This window comes from Camarhynchus parvulus, chromosome 1A (genome assembly GCF_901933205.1).
Source record: "Camarhynchus parvulus chromosome 1A, STF_HiC, whole genome shotgun sequence".
Classification (NCBI taxonomy): Eukaryota; Metazoa; Chordata; class Aves; order Passeriformes; family Thraupidae; genus Camarhynchus; species Camarhynchus parvulus.
Genome location: NC_044586.1, coordinates 36472426 through 36489451, shown reverse-complemented (window position 1 = coordinate 36489451; position 17026 = coordinate 36472426). Strand labels below are relative to the sequence as shown.

General features: G+C 38.9%; 1 protein-coding gene across 1 annotated transcript; it reads right to left on the bottom strand.

The window, feature by feature from the left end:
- Positions 1-11714: 11714 nt before the first annotated feature.
- Positions 11715-15234, bottom strand: IFNG (interferon gamma). The gene is made up of 4 exons (XM_030960296.1): positions 15056-15234; positions 13048-13116; positions 12539-12718; positions 11715-11876 (listed from the first exon to the last, which is right to left on the bottom strand). The coding sequence occupies exons 1-4, from the start codon at positions 15176-15178 to the stop codon at positions 11751-11753; spliced, it is 498 nt and encodes a 165-aa protein (XP_030816156.1). The 5' UTR covers positions 15179-15234; the 3' UTR covers positions 11715-11750.
- Positions 15235-17026: the final 1792 nt, after the last annotated feature.

The window sequence follows — 17026 nt, the reverse complement described above, 5'->3', positions numbered from 1 at the left end:
ATTTTTCTGCTGCTTCACGCATTGAACTATGTAAGTATGTATCATAGCCATACATAATTTTTGTGAAAAATCAAGGCTGTTTTAGAACCTGATGGTGTTCATTCTCCAGCATTATGGCAAAGTGGACAGGAGCTTCCTCACTCACCCACACATCTGCTGGCTTAGTATAAATTATCAGTAAATACTGGCTTTACTTTTGGGATAAAAGTCTTATAGGACCACATGCCTGCTTCAAATTGGTCTTCTAAACTCTGTGGTGCCATATTTCAGTCAAAAGCTGATGAAGCAAATCTGTGTACACAAATTGATGAGACCTACTGGACCTCCCAGTATGTATATATTTTTTTTTTATTTTTTTTCCTGTGACTTTTGTGGTAGAAACTCCTTTGGTAAAGAGTTACACGCTTACTTGAGGCAGTCATGCTCATAATATGAAGCCAGCACTGTCCCGTTGGGAGTGGCTTTGAGCCCACAGCCAGCTGTATACACAAGACTCAGGAGCAGCCTGTGGTTTCACTAGACATTTTTTGCAGCACAAACACCCCTCTCAGAGTTGTAGAGGCTGCAATGGGATAATTGGTTAGCCTCATATGGCACACCCTGCTCAAGTTTCTGAAGAGCACAGAGCTGAGGCAAAATACTCAAATACTAGCTGGGAAGTTCTGTGTCTAAAAGCGGAGAACATGAGGCCAGGCCATTTGCCTCAGGAATCCAAAAAGAAGTGGACATTTTTTAGCCAACAGAAATAACTAATTTAGTGAATCTGGGCTGGTTTTCTGCAACTTTTGCATTAGCAGGAAAGTGGACAGATGAAATACAAACCCCCCCAAGCTACAACCTTCTTGTTGTAGCTATGAACTTCTCTTGTATATAGTCTCATAGCCTTGTTACCTTCACTTTAAGGTATCTACCTTACTGTTTGTCTCAAGAGGAATTTGAGTGTGATAATAAATGTCTAACCCTAACGTATAAGCAACTTGAAATGAAAGAAAGTAAGAAAAAAGCTCCCTTCTTATTTTCATCCTTCACAAAAATTATCACAATGGAACATTGTGACACAGGCCTCCAGCCGGGAAACTCCAAATTCCACCTTAAAAAAAGTAAATGAGTCTTCCCAGGTAAACTCTGGCACAAAATTTAGAATTTATACAGTGCAAATTAGCAAATTTGAAAATCCTGCAAAAAATAATTTAATTATTCCCTCAGCCACTGCAGTCCAGGGTGTTGTCTCTTGGGAATCCTGTTTGCTCACAAATAGGCTCAATGGGATGGTATCCCCAACACTGCAGGGACCATTACTGAAGAATGACAATATGAGTCATTCCCACCTTAAGTCACACACGTCATCACTGTTCCAGCCTAATGGCAAATGAGTAAAGAAGCCTAGAAAAACTAGAATTAATGAAATTACACACTGAATTGCTTTATTAGTGTAAGATATCAAACATGGGTAAATCAGTGCGTGTAGGTTTTCACATATGGAAAAATGTTATCTTCCTTGGAAAACTGATGGAACCAGGAGAGGAAGGCTTGAGGAGCTGTTTGCTGTGTTTCACAGACACTGTAAACCTAAACCCATTTAACTCCAGCCACATTTGCCTTCTCATTCTTTAGGTGAGAAAACCGTTTCCATGATGTTCGATTGCCCTGCCTTCCTGCATCTGCTACATGGATATGTCTGAGCAATTGTTATTTGATAGGGGTTATATTTTAATGCATTGTTTTAAAATCTGATTTTTGAAGGATATGAGCCATGATTTTTTCTTGTAAAGCATCATCAATTATTAGGTGATATAACCTCTCTCTATGTCATTGTAATACTAACAACCACCCTTGACTTGACAATAGCCACTCCTTTCCATGTTTTCTTTACTATTGTGGAAAAGTAGCCACAAACTGTGTTTTGTTGTCCATATTTTGAATTACTCTATTATCACTTTGCTGTTATGAGTCACCCAGACAACTTGATTAATGGCAGTGTGACTAATATAGTGCCTTTGATTCTACAAACGGCTGCACCAAAGAGCACCTAAGTAAGATTGTTCCAGTGATACTTTAATGTGTTGCATTTGAAGTCTTTGCTCCTTTGCTGCAAGCTGTGCTCACTGCTTAGCTTTTACCACAGCTGAGTAAGATCACAGTAGGATTCATTACTTTTTTTAATAAAGGTTTGTTCACACCAAAATTTATACAGTAGGCTAGACCATCTCTGCTTGCAAGGGGTCCGGCGAGAGCAGGTATGTAATGCCATGTATTAGACACGTGCAGGGAATCCAGGGCTGCTTTGAGCTGTGTAGCAACTACCCTCCATTTTACAAGGCCTATGGTTTGGTTTTCTGTTGGTTTGGCCCGCTGTGCAAGCTGAAGGCAGCCAGGGGTTGGAGCTGAACTGCATGAGGTGCTCCTGGCAAGTGCTTTTCCACTCAGCCCAGAGGAGAATTTCATCTCACACAGCTCAGTAATTCTTAAAATTGTGCAACTGCAGGAAAGAAAATGTGGCTTCCCTCTGGCACTCCTAGACAGATGTGGTGATACAAATATAGGCTATCAGATGGTGGTACTGCCTGGAACCTTTTCTCCTGAATTTTGTTGCAGACCTTCACTTCACCACAGCCTTCTCAAGCACATGAAAGCTAGGATTTCCTTTGTTTATTAATTTAACTCATGTGTGTAGTCCAGCTGCTAAATATAAATGAATAAATCCTGTTGCAGAATAGTTAGGTTTGGGGCAAGTTACATGAGTGTATGCACCTCTCAGTAAGATAAAATTTTGTGTGCCAGTACTTTGGTGGGGTGGCAAAGTAGGAAGACAGTGAAAAGGAAGTTCATCTTGCTTCTTGAGCTAACCCCCAGCCAGATATTTTTAAACTCAAGACCATCTATCCCCTTTCACTCCTTCTTGGAGGTGAAAAACAGTAACAGTGCTATTCCGATATGTCAGAATAGCAGAATCTGCTTTGATGCTAAATTTGTTTTACATGTCTTTGCATACTCTTGTGGCTGAAGAGGCATTGTAAAGGAGGATTTTTCTAGCTCAAATACAGACAAACTGAGAATAACTACCAGGAAGAAAACAATAACAGTAAAAAGGAACAAAACCCACAGACTTTCCTCTGAACCTATTAGCTACAGGTAAGAAATATCCAGACAAGAAGTAAAACTCCCACACTTAATGATAGACTCATTATTTCTTATGTTCATAAGAGTCTCTCCAAATAAACCACAAAAGATGATAGGGACAGAGCATTACAATATCAGCTCAACTGAATTAGCTGCCAATATTTGACAGGAGCTCACAAGGTGCTAAATTTCATATACCCAGGGTGCAATTGGGTTTGATAAAACAGAATAAAGAAAAGAGAGAAGATTAGAAGGGTGATAATAAAGTCAAACAATTATTTTTAGAAATGGCTAAAATATGTGGCTGAATGGTGCGCTCTTAAGATGTTGGGGGGCTGAAGGTGGAGGAAGGATGGTTTGGACTTCTCTGAAAATAGACAGGTATTAATATGTATTCATGTTTGTATAAATACAAACACACATACATTCATCTGACAGAGATTTCCTTTGTGTTCAGCCAGCATTATCTGGGTCACATTGCATAGGAAGAGGTAAGCCCTGAAAAGAGATCCATAGGAAGGATGAGTTTTGACTCTATTCATAGATTCAGAAAGGCTGGGCTGGGAAGGGCCAAGCAGAGTAAAAAAAATCAGGGAATTTTCCTGTGAGTGGGAGAAAATGAGTCACAGGTGACCAGAGAAAAAAGTCACTGGTTAGAAGGAAAACATAGCAAAGCAATGGAAATTTGAGCCAGAAACAGGGGCTGAGGAAGAAGGTTAAGTCCAAAGCCTTGTTTATTTACCTATCTGAATCACTGAGCAAATGCTCAGCTGTAGATTGTATACTCTGAATTTAAGATTTGAGAAGATACAAGGAAACACAGGCACCAGGAGGAGCAGAACTATCCATGTAGGAAGAGGGTCAGGGCAGATGTGTTTCCTTTTCTGTCCGACCCAGAGGGAAGTGCTGATTCAGACTGAGATCCTAGCTTAGTATTTCCCAAGATCCCTGCAACATCACTGTTTTGTGCTTTCAGGAATGCCCCACAGAGAAATGCACATAAGCAGGTCCTGGAAATGATAGATCATCCTGACAAATAAAGCAAAAAGAAGTCTATCCAGTATTAAACGTGTCCTCTTGAAAATTCTGCTTCTGTATCAGGCCAATACCATTTCAGAAAGTTTATCAGAAAAGCCCCTTTGGAGTAGAAAATGGCCTAGCAAAATTGCAAACCTATAAATTGAGGTTGTACATGATTTAACAAAGTAAAAAGTATGTGAAATGTGTGCTCTATGGATTAAAAGGGTGCCTAGGGCTATCAAAAATTGTGGAAGCAGCACAGCTTTTGCTTAGCTTTAGTCAGTCAGGCCAGACAATGCTTCTCATACCCTCAAAGACCACCTTTGGTTTGAGACAGAGCTTTCAGTAAGTGGATTCCACAGGCATTCAAACGCCATTTCTGTTAAATGGGCAGATTTAGGTTCGGGGTTTGTTTTGGCTGTCAGGTGAAAGGCTTGTTGAGAAACAGCCTTCTGTCACTGAACAGAAAGTACTTAGCTGAAGTAGTACTACTACTTTTCATCTGAGACTTTGTTTTTCTCTGTGCCGATTAAAAGATGCTTATTTTGCCTATGTCTGTTTAGCTTATTTTCGATTCAGGCACAAATGCATGAAAATTTCTTTTTTTAATTGCTATTCTTTCTCTACAGTGTGTTGATGTTTCATTTGTGTGGTTGATTTACACATAATTTTAGAATTCATAAGAACTTTCTGAAATGAAGAGCTAGCTTACTAAGACCAGCCCAAGGTTTTAAAATGAATAGTTTTTCCACTTATATCCATGTCACTAGCCACTTGTGATAAACACAATCTGAAAACCACATCAAATTTTTCACCATCTAAGAAGCAAATGATTTTTGCAAAGTCTATGAAAAAAAAAAAACAAGTTACTAGGTAGGCAACATGAATTTCACCAGCTGGACTTTTGGTCTCCTTGCTTGTGTCAGGTGAAAAATCATAACAATTTGTTTGTTCACAGATAATTGTTATTAAACTGCTCTGTTAATGAACAAACTAAGAGAACAAACACGTGAGTGACATAGGACAGTTGACAGCATTTAAAGTATTTTCTAGGAATCTCTGAAGGGTACTGTATGCATTTTAAATCAATAGCTTTATGGTATTTTACGTAACTTGATAATTTTGTCATTTAGCAATAAATTATGTCCTTTCCATAAATTCACAGCCACTATTCCAAACATTTTTCTACTGTCCTAAGTAAAGGACTTTAGAATATTTATTTGTAATCAAAACCAAAACAGTTTACCTTGACAGTGAGTAATAAAATCTTTCCATCACTGAGTAAAAGGTGTTGCCTGATTGTCTAGAGTGGCCGAAAGAGAAGCATGATTCAGGAACCAAAAGATAGTGAGCCTGGACCATCCAAATTAGATAGAACCCATAGTGTGCTGTGGGTTTCTGATGATGTGAAGCCACTCACATTCTTCATAATTTTCAAGACTGTATATCCCAAGTTCAAATGTGAGGAATTTTGAGATCTTTTAGGAAAAATAGGAATATTCTCAGCAAATAATGTGAATATTGCTGATTGGCTTTGATACAATTCATCAAAAGTCAGGGTCTATTTTAAATTATCAACCTCTTCTATACTTTTTCATCTATTAGAGTCATTTGTTTGGGCATCCCACTCTAGTTATGAGGGTTTGGTTTTTTTTAAAAAAACACCTTCTATTGGTGTCCAGAATCCAGTTTCCCAATTCCAATGACTTTAAAACCAAGAGGAATCTTTCCATTGCCTTTTATGAATTTTTATATCAATCAACCTGTATCAGAAACCTCAAGCAGCACCAACTGCACAAGGAATTATATACCACAAGTGAGCAGCATACCACTGGCTTTTCACTAGAGACAGTAAATAACTGTCCTACTCCACTGCTGAAAATAAATTTTAATTGCTAGAGCAGCATTATTTGCATCGTGTTTCTGTTTAATAGCCCTTCTAAAGATGCAGTGAAAGTGTGATGTCTAAATTTGTCCTTATAAGATGATAAATCATTGATGTCTTCAGTTTTTAAGGATACCGCCAGAAATCTGTGGAGGAGGACACCAGATGATAATGCAGAAAGACATGAAAGTGGAATGAGGACAGTTGTGCGTTCCCCAGAGGGACAATGTCCAGTTAGCAACACGTTTGTCCTTCAGCAACCTATCAGAAGGGCGACTCTGGTGGGGAATTTCCTTACCTCTGGTGACATTAACAGCCTTAGGATGAAATAAAATCATCAATTGTGAAATGACTTTCCTTTGGTGTCATTGTCTTTGGGCTCATTGTATATGATGACACATTTTTCAAGAATACTTTTCTGCAGAAATGTTTATGCACGGAGATACATTTTATTGCATCTTTTTGATAACATCGATCCAATCTGTGAAGAAATACTGAGTGTCATTTGTTAAACTCACAACCCAGGGTTGATTTAGAGACCAGATTTACCTGACTGGTTTGCTTGCTGTTTTATAAGGGGAAGGTCATAGGGGGGAATGTCACAATGACATTTGCCTGTGAGAGCAGTGAGCACGGAGTGGTGCAGGACGTTCCCCCCACTTCATAAGATGGGGAATGGAGCCCTCTTCAATTCTTGTTTCCCTCTGGGTAATGTGACCACCATACAGCCACAGCTGGTTTTGCTGTGCATCAAGGAACTACTTTTTTCTGCAGGTAGATTTTTTTGCATACGTACACCTTCTTTATTGCTTGCCAGGAAGTCTCTGCTCACTGTGAGAGGGAACTGTGGAAATAAAAGAATGAAAGAGGAAGCTGGAAGACAATGGCCTTATTTTGCTATCTTTCATGAGGACCAACAGCTAGATAAGACACCCAGAAGTAACATTTTTGCTGTTGCAAGGCCATTGTGCCTCCTCAAGTAGGTGACATCCTCACCTACTTCAGCAGCCTACATACATCCCACGAATTGCTGAAGTTGTTGTTATCACTCTGCCCCACTCAAGATCACAAAGACGTGAGAGGTTTTGTATGATTAACTATTTTTGGGCTGAAAATCCCACACCTGTCTGACAAGTTTGGATTTTTACACCTCCAGACCTTTTTAGACTTTTTTATTCTTTCTACCTCCCACTTACAAAAAAAAAAAAAAAAAAAAAAAAAGAAAAAAGAAAAAAAATCCCATGGTCACTCCCAGATTAGTGGAGGAAGATAATGGCAAGGACAGATTTGAGCAGATAGCCCTCACCTGGCAGTCCTGCAGGACTCAAGGGTAAAACAGCTGAACTACAATTTTGGTGGGTTCAGGATCCAACCCACTCTTGAGTCTGCCCCTACACCAGGCATGCACAAAGTGGACTTCTTGGATATTAATTTTCCAAAAGGCCTCAAGGGAATTGCTGAAAACTGCAAACCACTAAAATTGACATCCTTACTGCACAGTACCAGGACAGAGTGGGCCCATGGATAAATGTGGTGCAAAAGGAAAGAGTAAATACTGTGATATTTGTGACATGATACACCACACATTGTTTATAAGAGAGTTTAGTGAAGAGTCAGGGAATACAGACTAGGGGAAACAAAATACAACCATGTCTTCGAGCTTCAAAAGAATCCCTCATGAGTCTCACTGTAAAGCTATCAAAGAAGTTGAGCTACTACATGATGAGAAACTCCTTATATAAAAATACAAATGGTTAGAATATAAGAAAAAAGGAGCAGGAATCAGTGAATGGTTTTTGCAGTTAAGTGGGTTCAGCCATGAGAGGGCTTACATGGGGCCTGTGCTGTTGGCCATGCATTGGAATAGGCTACACAAGGAAGTGCTGGGATCACCACCTCTGTAAGTGTTCCAAAGGCACGTGGATGTGACACCTGGGGAAACAGTTTGGGGTGAACACAATGGTGTGGCATTAACAGTTGGACTCCATGGTCCTAGAGGTCTTTTCCAACCTTAATAATACCATGATTTAAAATGTAGCAATCAGCAGTTTGAGAAAGGGAGTTAAGCTTGCTGATGTACTAGGTTACTCATGTTAACTTTGTCATTCATATTCACAATTAAGTTTGGTGACATAGTAAGCTATCAATATTCATAACTAAGTTTGCTGATGTACCAAGTTATGCAGGACATAGAGGAGGTCCAGCTCCAGAAAACTATTGAAGGACTAAAAAATACAGTGACAAGGTGATAAAATGGCAGATAAAAATCAGGGCTAGTAGTACGCAGGAATAGAGAGCAAGGACAGAATTAATGTGCTACGGAAGTGATGCATGAAATAAAGTGAGATTCTTCAGGCAATTGTCTTTCCTTTTGACTTTTTCTCATTCTAATTTTAACTACTAAGCAGTAGATTATATCTTTTCACACCCAAGCATGCACATGTATTAACGCTGTCAGATCCTGTAGGTGGAAGAAATTGCACTGACCTTCAGTCAAAAATGTTCAAAGCTTCTGCTATGTATTTCTATAGAAATATCTGTGGTAGCCATTAAAATTCATTTCACCCTTACATTTAGCTTAGCTGGAAGTGCCCTCCTCACTTGGATATTGTGAGGAATGACATAGAAAAGGAGATCCAGGACTCCTGTGAATGTCAGAGAAGTTTTCATGCTTAAAGTGATTCACCTAATTTGTGAATGCAATTATACACCATACAAAAAAGGCATGGCATGGCATGGCATGGCATGGCATGGCAAAAATGGCATGGCATGGCAAAAATGGCATGGCATGGCAAAAATGGCATGGCAAAAATGGCATGGTATGGCAAAAATGGCTTTGTAGAGGCTGATTTTTATTATATTCTTCTCTAACTATTATCACAGTAACAGAACAAAGTGAGGAATGTTGAGCAGTTTACCTTAAGCACCCTGTAGAAATTGCACAGACTTAACTGGGCAGGGAACAGTCAGGTCAATATGAGAAACATTGTTTAGATTTCTTTAAATGGTTAGATACCTGTGGTAGCTCCTCTGAATCTCTACAATGTCTAGTGTCAGGTTTAACATGAGAGGTTTCAAGATGCTTAAAAAAATTCCAGTTTCCTGGAATATTCCAGGAAATAAGGATACTTTGGAGGAAAAAAAATAAGAAGAAAAAATGCAACTAATCAATTAAACGAACAAACAAAAAACCAAATCATCAAACTACTGAAATGAGAACATGCAAACACATTTGGTCAGCAGTGACAGCTGCTACTCCATCTCTGCCTTGCTCATTCCTTCACTACTTCTCTGCTACCCCACACTAGGATGAGAAGAACACAGGAAATTGTGTGACTTAGCAAAATCTCCCCACAAAACTCTTGCTGTTTTGAGCAAAATTTAATGTGATAACTTCAGGAATGCAGGGGACAGCAGAGCACAGGGTTGGGTACACATAGCTAAAGAAGGTAGGATTGGGAAAAGTTATTTCTTGTGGATGCAATTGCCTTAATTTTGTTACCATGGAACCATACAGCAGGGTGTAGAAGGACTGTAGACTTTTTACTTTATAGTCTAATAAAGTAGTTTCCAACCAGTCTTGGCTTTAAATTAAAGAAATAGGCTATTAATTTGCTCAGGAGTAGTGGGGAAACACACTATATTCCTGCCAATGACTAATGAAACTTTAACCCTTCTGTTAGGTTTTTCATTTTTCCTTCTCTTCTCTTCTCTTCTCTTCTTTTCTCTTCTCTTCTCTTCTCTTCTCTTCTCTTCTCTTCTCTTCTCTTCTCTTCTCTTCTCTTCTCTTCTCTTCTCTTCTCTTCTCTTCTCTTCTCTTCTCTTCTCTTCTCTTCTCTTCTCTTCTCTTCTCTTCTCTTCTCTCTTTTCTTTAGTTTCTTTTTCATTTTCCTTCTTCTTTGGTTTTGGATTTTTTGTTTTTTCGATTTTTTTTCAGTAGAACTTGCTGCACCTGGCTGTGTATCCCCAAAGGAGAGTTAATCTCCTCTAATACCTCATGAAAGAGCATGAGCACGGAAGGACACATTGTCTATGTTGAATGCTTACTGAGGATTCTCATGCTTAGTCCTGGAACTGAAGAAATCCTACAGGAGAAATTTCACTTGCATCTCCCATGCATATGCACGTCTGTGATGAATATAAACAAGAACAGCTGTTTCTTTCAAAATCACTTGGAGCCTCCAGGATCACAGCCACTTGTTGTGGCTGTCAAATGTGGATATGAATGAAGGTATCTTGAACAGTGGGAGGCAGCTGAGCCCATGGGAGTGGGAATGGCTGCAACAATTACAGCTGAACTCGTAGGACTCACTGCAACCAAGCTTCAGGCGTGATGTGGTGCTATTTCTGGATTTTATGGATTCAATCAGTGCTCAGGGAGTATTCAGAAGTCTTATACTGGCAGGAATGCAAAGAAAAATCTGCCCCATTCCCAGTCAGTTCAGCCAGTCTATTCCCAGAAAATTTGCCTGGTAGAGCCCTGAGGACCTGAGAATTCAGAACCCTGTGAGACCTGCCCAAGCTGCCCCAGGCCTCCAGCTTACAGCACCTGCAGAGAGCCCAGCAGACGGCCTGAGCTCACTCTGGGCTCCACAACTTTCACATGCAGAGAAATTTGAGTGTTTTTTTACCTTAGATCAGAGTAACAACAAACTTCAAATTATCAGTGCCTTCCCACAAGCAAAATTATGTTTTCTCAAACAGATACCAGAAAAACTTGAGAATTTTAGACTTTTCTATCATATTTCTTTAAAAATATGGAGGAAACAAAATATATTTTATATGTCTGGGCAGGACTGATCTTTGTTAAAATGTAGAATAAAATTAGAGTTTTATTTTTCACATAGATGATGGTGAATAAACATGAAAACACACTTTTAAAATTTATCTATTTATTTATTTATTTAAAATTCAAATTTCAAAAATCTCTGTTGAAAAATCCAAAGTTTTAAATAATATTCCAGTGCAAAAATATAGTCCTTGAGATAAAAACTTCCATACTATTACCTCCAAATAAATTAAATTACAACAGACACATTTGACTGGTTCAATACAAAAATTTTTAAAATCCGAGAGTTTAAGTTAAGTCAGTGCAATACAGTTAGTCGCATTCTTCTGAGATATTAAGTAGACTGTTCTCCTCGTAACTTCAGTGCATAATAACAATAATAATAGTAATAATAATAATAATAGTAACCAGCAATTAACCATTAGTCCTCTAGTTCAGAAATTTTCTTCAACATTTGCTTATCTTTAGGCATGTCTACTCACTTGATTTGGATTTAGATATGTTTAGTAGTAAGCAGACATAAATATTTTTCCTGAATAGAGTCACTTCCCCATACTGGTGCTTGTATCTCTATGCCAAATAGATGAGACTAATCTCATAACATCCCTCTCTCAAGACAGCACCAGATGGAAAGCTGGGTACCATTATAATGTAATTTCAAGATTTCCATATGGAAACTGGGTAAACACCGCCTCACTCTCTGTTTTCAGGTCAACAACATATAACAAATAGACAGGATTTTAAGACAAAGTAATTTCTTATATAATATTAGGGAGTATAAATACTTTTATTAGTATTTCTTTATAAATAATTACTTAAGACCCTTAAATATTAATAAATAAATGTATAAAAAATCAATAAAAAGATTGAAATAAAAAAAATCTTGTCCCAACAAGATTTGCACAGTAGCTCAGTACAGAAGGTCCTGAGATGGCATTAGCATTTGCACAGCCTCTGAAACTGGCTTCTTTTTCTTTTGTGAGAACTTGAGGTATCCCCCAGTTTCTGTAAGACGCTGAACAGCTCATTTACAGCCTTGCGCTGAACTTTCAAGTCACTCATCTGTAATAAGCAAGAAACAAATGGAGCAAAAGTCATGCCAAGAGCTAGAATTGTTTACTGACCACAACACATGAGCTACCCTGCTACCAGTGTAAAACAGAAGCACATCTGCAATTTTCAATTCCCTACTACCTAATTCCCATAGCAAAGAGCGACTGTGTCCCATATTTTTGTTTTCCACTTTCTGTGCTGCTTTGCAGCCTGCCACAGAGCAGCCACACTCTGTGGAACAGAGCTAGCCTGTAGTGAAAGGCAGCTGACTGCTCTGGGGCATTGTCTGCAGACCTCTGAGGGGGTCAGTGGTTGGTGCCACTGGCACGAGCACCGTGACCCAAGTGCTCCCAGAGCCACAGAGCATTCCACAGCCAGGCACAACTGTCTCAGACAATTTCTATGCCACAAAGGGCTGTGCCAGTGGCACCTCTGGTGTACAGACCATGTGACAGTGCTGCCAGCAGTTCTGTGCCAGATCACAGCAAGACTCAGCACTATCCCACACTGTAGACATGCAGCAGCCCCCGCAGCTGGAAATATTTGGTTTTTCAGCATGAACTGAGCTACACATGGATTACCATATAGGTTACTGAAGTGTTATTAGCTTAAATCACACTCAAATCACAAGTATAATGCCACAAGCTTTGGAGACAAAGGAAGAGCCTTACCTGAAGTTTTGTCAGGTCCTTGAGATCTTCCATCTTCTTTGAGCCATCAGAGAGACTTTTTTTCAGAGTGTAGAGCTCCTCAGTTATGTTCCTGACATGCTCCTTTGACCTGTCAGTGCTTTCAAGCATTTCCAAGTACATGGAAATAATCTGACTCAGGATGATCTCCTTTTCATTTCTCTGTTGAAAAATATGATCAGAAAGAAAGGTCTGTCAGTGCCCATCAGCAGAGAAAGGAAGGAAGGAAGACAAAACACAGCATACAGGGCTTCTCTGCTGCTTGAAACAAGATGATAAAGAAGATGTTGCAACTCAGCTCCTGGGCTTGACTGTACCTCTGAGTCAGTTCACAGTGCAGTATAAAGCTTTCTATTTTTGTCTCATTTCCAAGCTACCAAAGAGAACTCTGCTCATGTTCATTCGACTGCAGCTAATTACGCTGGTTCTGGGAGCTGCTGTGTGCCAAAAAAAGTGTCTGAGATGCTTCATCATGTCTGGTTTTGACTCACCTCTGTCCAGCTTTTCAGCCTCTCTGTAAAAATAGGTCTGCCATCAGCTACATCAGAATGACTTGAGTTCTGCAAAAAAGAACAAACATATCTATTACATAAAAAATATTTATCACAAGGCAAATTTGTTTTGTTTATTCAAATGAGCATCAAAATTCAAATTTTTGCACATCTGGCAATCCCAATGCTTTCCCAATGCTTTCACTTCTCTAACAACCAAGTCCCATTGCTTGGCTGCCTGGTATCAGAAATGGAATTAGTCCTCTTTTCAATGTCTTCTCCTGCTACAACTCATCGGAATAGAGATGTTTAGCACATCTATTTTCCCAAATGCTGCCTGGAAGTTTTGCTACTGACAGATGAAAATAAAAGCTCATAAGCACAGCAAGACTCTAGAAGATCATTAGATCTGATCTTGGTATGTTTTCTGGTAAGTCAAAGTCCAGCAGTTTGTAATCTGTGACCCTAAATTCATACAGTCTCAGTTAAATCTCATATGGAACAAGAATGAGCTGGTTTTAGTATGAAATGACTGCAAAACTGAGGAATATCCCAGTAGCCCACAGCCAGCTATGGGGATATGCAAGATTAGTGAGTGGGCTACTGAGAGGCTCCCAGGGATGGAGTTTTACCAGCAGATGTTGGCAACAGGCTCTAGGAAAAAAAGAGCAATACAACTCTCCTACCAAGGAAAGACAAACTGCATCATTTCCTCTTATGTGTGGCTTTTTTTTCCTTTTTGTATGCAACACTGACAATTTCCTTCTTTTGTCTGCTCAGTAATTGAATGCAAAGAGAAAACCTGCAGTCTGACAGGAGCCTCCTAGGCTGATTGGCTGCCCATGCTGAGCACACTACCAAACTGATATTTTCTACTTCTGAAAGGTGGGAAGCACCTGCTATGGAGCAAAGTTTTAATGTCAGTACAAAAAGCTCATCATGGCTCAGGATCTCTCCCACAGAGCTATATATATTCTAGTAAGACTCTCCCTGGTCTATGCTAATCACAAATTTAAGACATAATGCCACTTTTACAGCCAGTTTCCTGCAAACACTGAAGTATCACTTTACCACTTCAGGGTGCTTCTCTGACTACTGAATTTCAACTGTCATTTGCACAAAATTGTGACAAAATGACAGAAAACTCAGAACTGAAAATAGGAGCAGACTGTTGCAGTTTTTTCCTTGCATTTAGAGGAGGAAAAAACACAACAAAGATATTGAAAATAAAGATATTGAAAATAAAAGCTGTTAATTGAAAGTGACTGTATTATTGATCTGCTGTCTCTGTGACTAATCACTGCTGAATTCAGCTGTGTACTGCTTTGATGCCTCCCAGATGAAGATTGGTGAATTAACATTACAGTTATCAAGTTACCAAAATTCTACTTGACAAGAAAGAATATCGTGCCAGATTGCGTTCCCATGCCAGGTCATAGTCACACATGTGGAAGTAAAATGACTGGAGGATGCAAAAGAATAAGAAGCAGAAATCACCTTTGAGTAACACACTACTACAACTTAAAATAAGTAGCAAATGCTTTTGTTAATGCAAAAGTTCATCTCCAATGTTTTTATATTGCTAAGTAGTACTAAATCTGGCATTGACATTGCTAACATAAAATTTAAAAAGTCAGTGAATTGCATCTAGTCAGAACTGAATAGAGATTAATATATTCACCATAAATTGCATTAAGATTTCTTGTTAAAAAGTATTCTATGTAATCAAAGCTGAATTGAGCTAGAAGAAGCTATTGTGAAAAAAAGAACATCCCCAAAATAAACGCAAATTACTACAATAACTATGACTATTGAAAAAGTGAACCAGGTAAATGAAAGAACCTAGTAAAAATTATCCATATTCTTGTTTAAAAAGGTATGATCAAAAGTTATTTCCATGATTACCCTCTGTTGGTACATATTGAGTATGTCAAGCAGTGGTCAAGTTTGGACTATATGTAAAGCAAAGCAGCAGGAGAAGAGAAATGCAGTAGAAGATTATACTTACAAAATCAGCTTTCAGTTTGTCTATATCATTTTGAAGTTGAAGAAGATTCAATCTATTTTCAACATGTCCAAAAGAAATCATGATGACAGACAGAACAAACAAGCTGTAAGTTTGGAAGGCCATTTTCTTTATGATGGTTCAGTTAAACTGCTCAGATCAGTTCTGGGGGAGCAGGTCTAAGAGCAGAGAGCTTCAAATTCTAGTTGTTAAATCTTCTATTAGAAGCAAGTAGACGACTGAACTTCATCATCCTGTCAGTGGTATTTATACCTGGTCTTGAATTTTTTTTTATTTCATCATCACAGGCTGTGTATATTTAGACAAGATAGTGTTAGATAAGAGCCCTTCGTTTTTTGGCTAATCAAGGGAATCCCTCGAAAGCGTCTTTGTTAAAGCATGGTCCTGGAAAAATCTTCAGTGGTTCATCAATGGGTAACGTTTACGTGGCAGGCTATGAAGTTTCATTTACACGTGGTTGGGGAAAAGGGGGAAATTACAGTACTGGTCGAGGAATATGCATTGTGGCTCAAACCTATTCTTACACACCACCTGAAAAAAATCTTATCTTGTGGTTAAAGGGTCAGTGCAGCAGTCAACTCATTTCTGGTATTCTTTTAAAGTAACCACTGAGTTTGCGATGGTGTTCTATACTGACACTTAGAGATTTACACATTCCTTCTGCTGCTGTCCTTTGTGAAACACACTCCTTTCCATGGTCTAAAGTGCACTTCCGCTGCTTTTGCATCCTTCACCTCCAGATTCAGAATAGGACAAACAAGTTTTCAGCGTGAATGCAACAATGTATCATATTTAATTCCTCTATGGTTTTCTACTGTCCGTGGGAGCAGAGTGTTTAGTACTTAAGACACTCATTTCTGCTTGGCAATGATTAAAATTGCCCACCTGCCATTTTACTGGCACGAATGTGTGTAGAATGTGAAAGAGAAGGACATGGATGAGAACAAGCCCCATTGAAGAAGACAGACACAGTGGTCTCCAAGTGTATACAGAACCCTGAAACCACTCTGTTGAGGATAGCAGGGGAAAACATTTTTATATAGGAACTAAATTCTACTTTGATGGATATAATGGATATAATTCTGAGGAGTCTTATGAAGAAATCAGATAATTTTAGACTGCAGTACATGAATGGAGGGTAGGTAGGAGCCTACAGGGGAAAGAAATAAAGAAGGGGCCCATAGGGAAAGAAAAGAGAGAGAATCAGGAAGAGGGCACTTGGGGACTCAGTTCACACAGGCTGTACTGGAAGATATCTGTGGTTCATCAGAAACAGATAAAAATTTAAGTGGTTCCAAACAGGTAAGATTAGAACTCTCCATCTCAGCCCCACATGGCTCTTTGGATATTCTTTGGAAGAAACTCTCCCTTTTCCCAGAAGCTCCTTCCATCTCAGCTAATGACCGCTACTGCCATCAAATCTTTTTCATTTGCTGTTTGAAAGAAGATGTCCATCTGTGAAATAAACCTAGACTACTACTACCAGGGAAATGGTCATTTTTGAGGGAGAAGAGTCAAATTTCACCAACAATGGCAGGTCCAAAAGCTGCATGCAAGAACTCCCTGGAAAGAGCAGTGTAGACAGATGGGATGCATCTCACAACAAACATGGTACTGCACAACAATTCATGCTGTAATCTGCTTGAAGTAATAACATTATGCAATGCACATCTTTGTTTTAGTTTAAGATGTTAAAACTGATAAAGTAATAACTTAATTACTGGAAGGGTTGATGTGAAGGCAAGGTAATAGTGCTATTCAAGGTGCTTCAAAGCACTATAAACAAATGTAAAGTTAACATGCCCACCCATGGCAGAGAGGTTGGACTAGCTGATCTTCAAAAGTCCCTTCCAACTCAACCCATTTTTATTCTGTGATTCTGTGCCAAAAATTACAATCATAGAATAATTTCGTTTGGAAAAGACCCTTACAGTCATTGAGTGCAACCTCTAA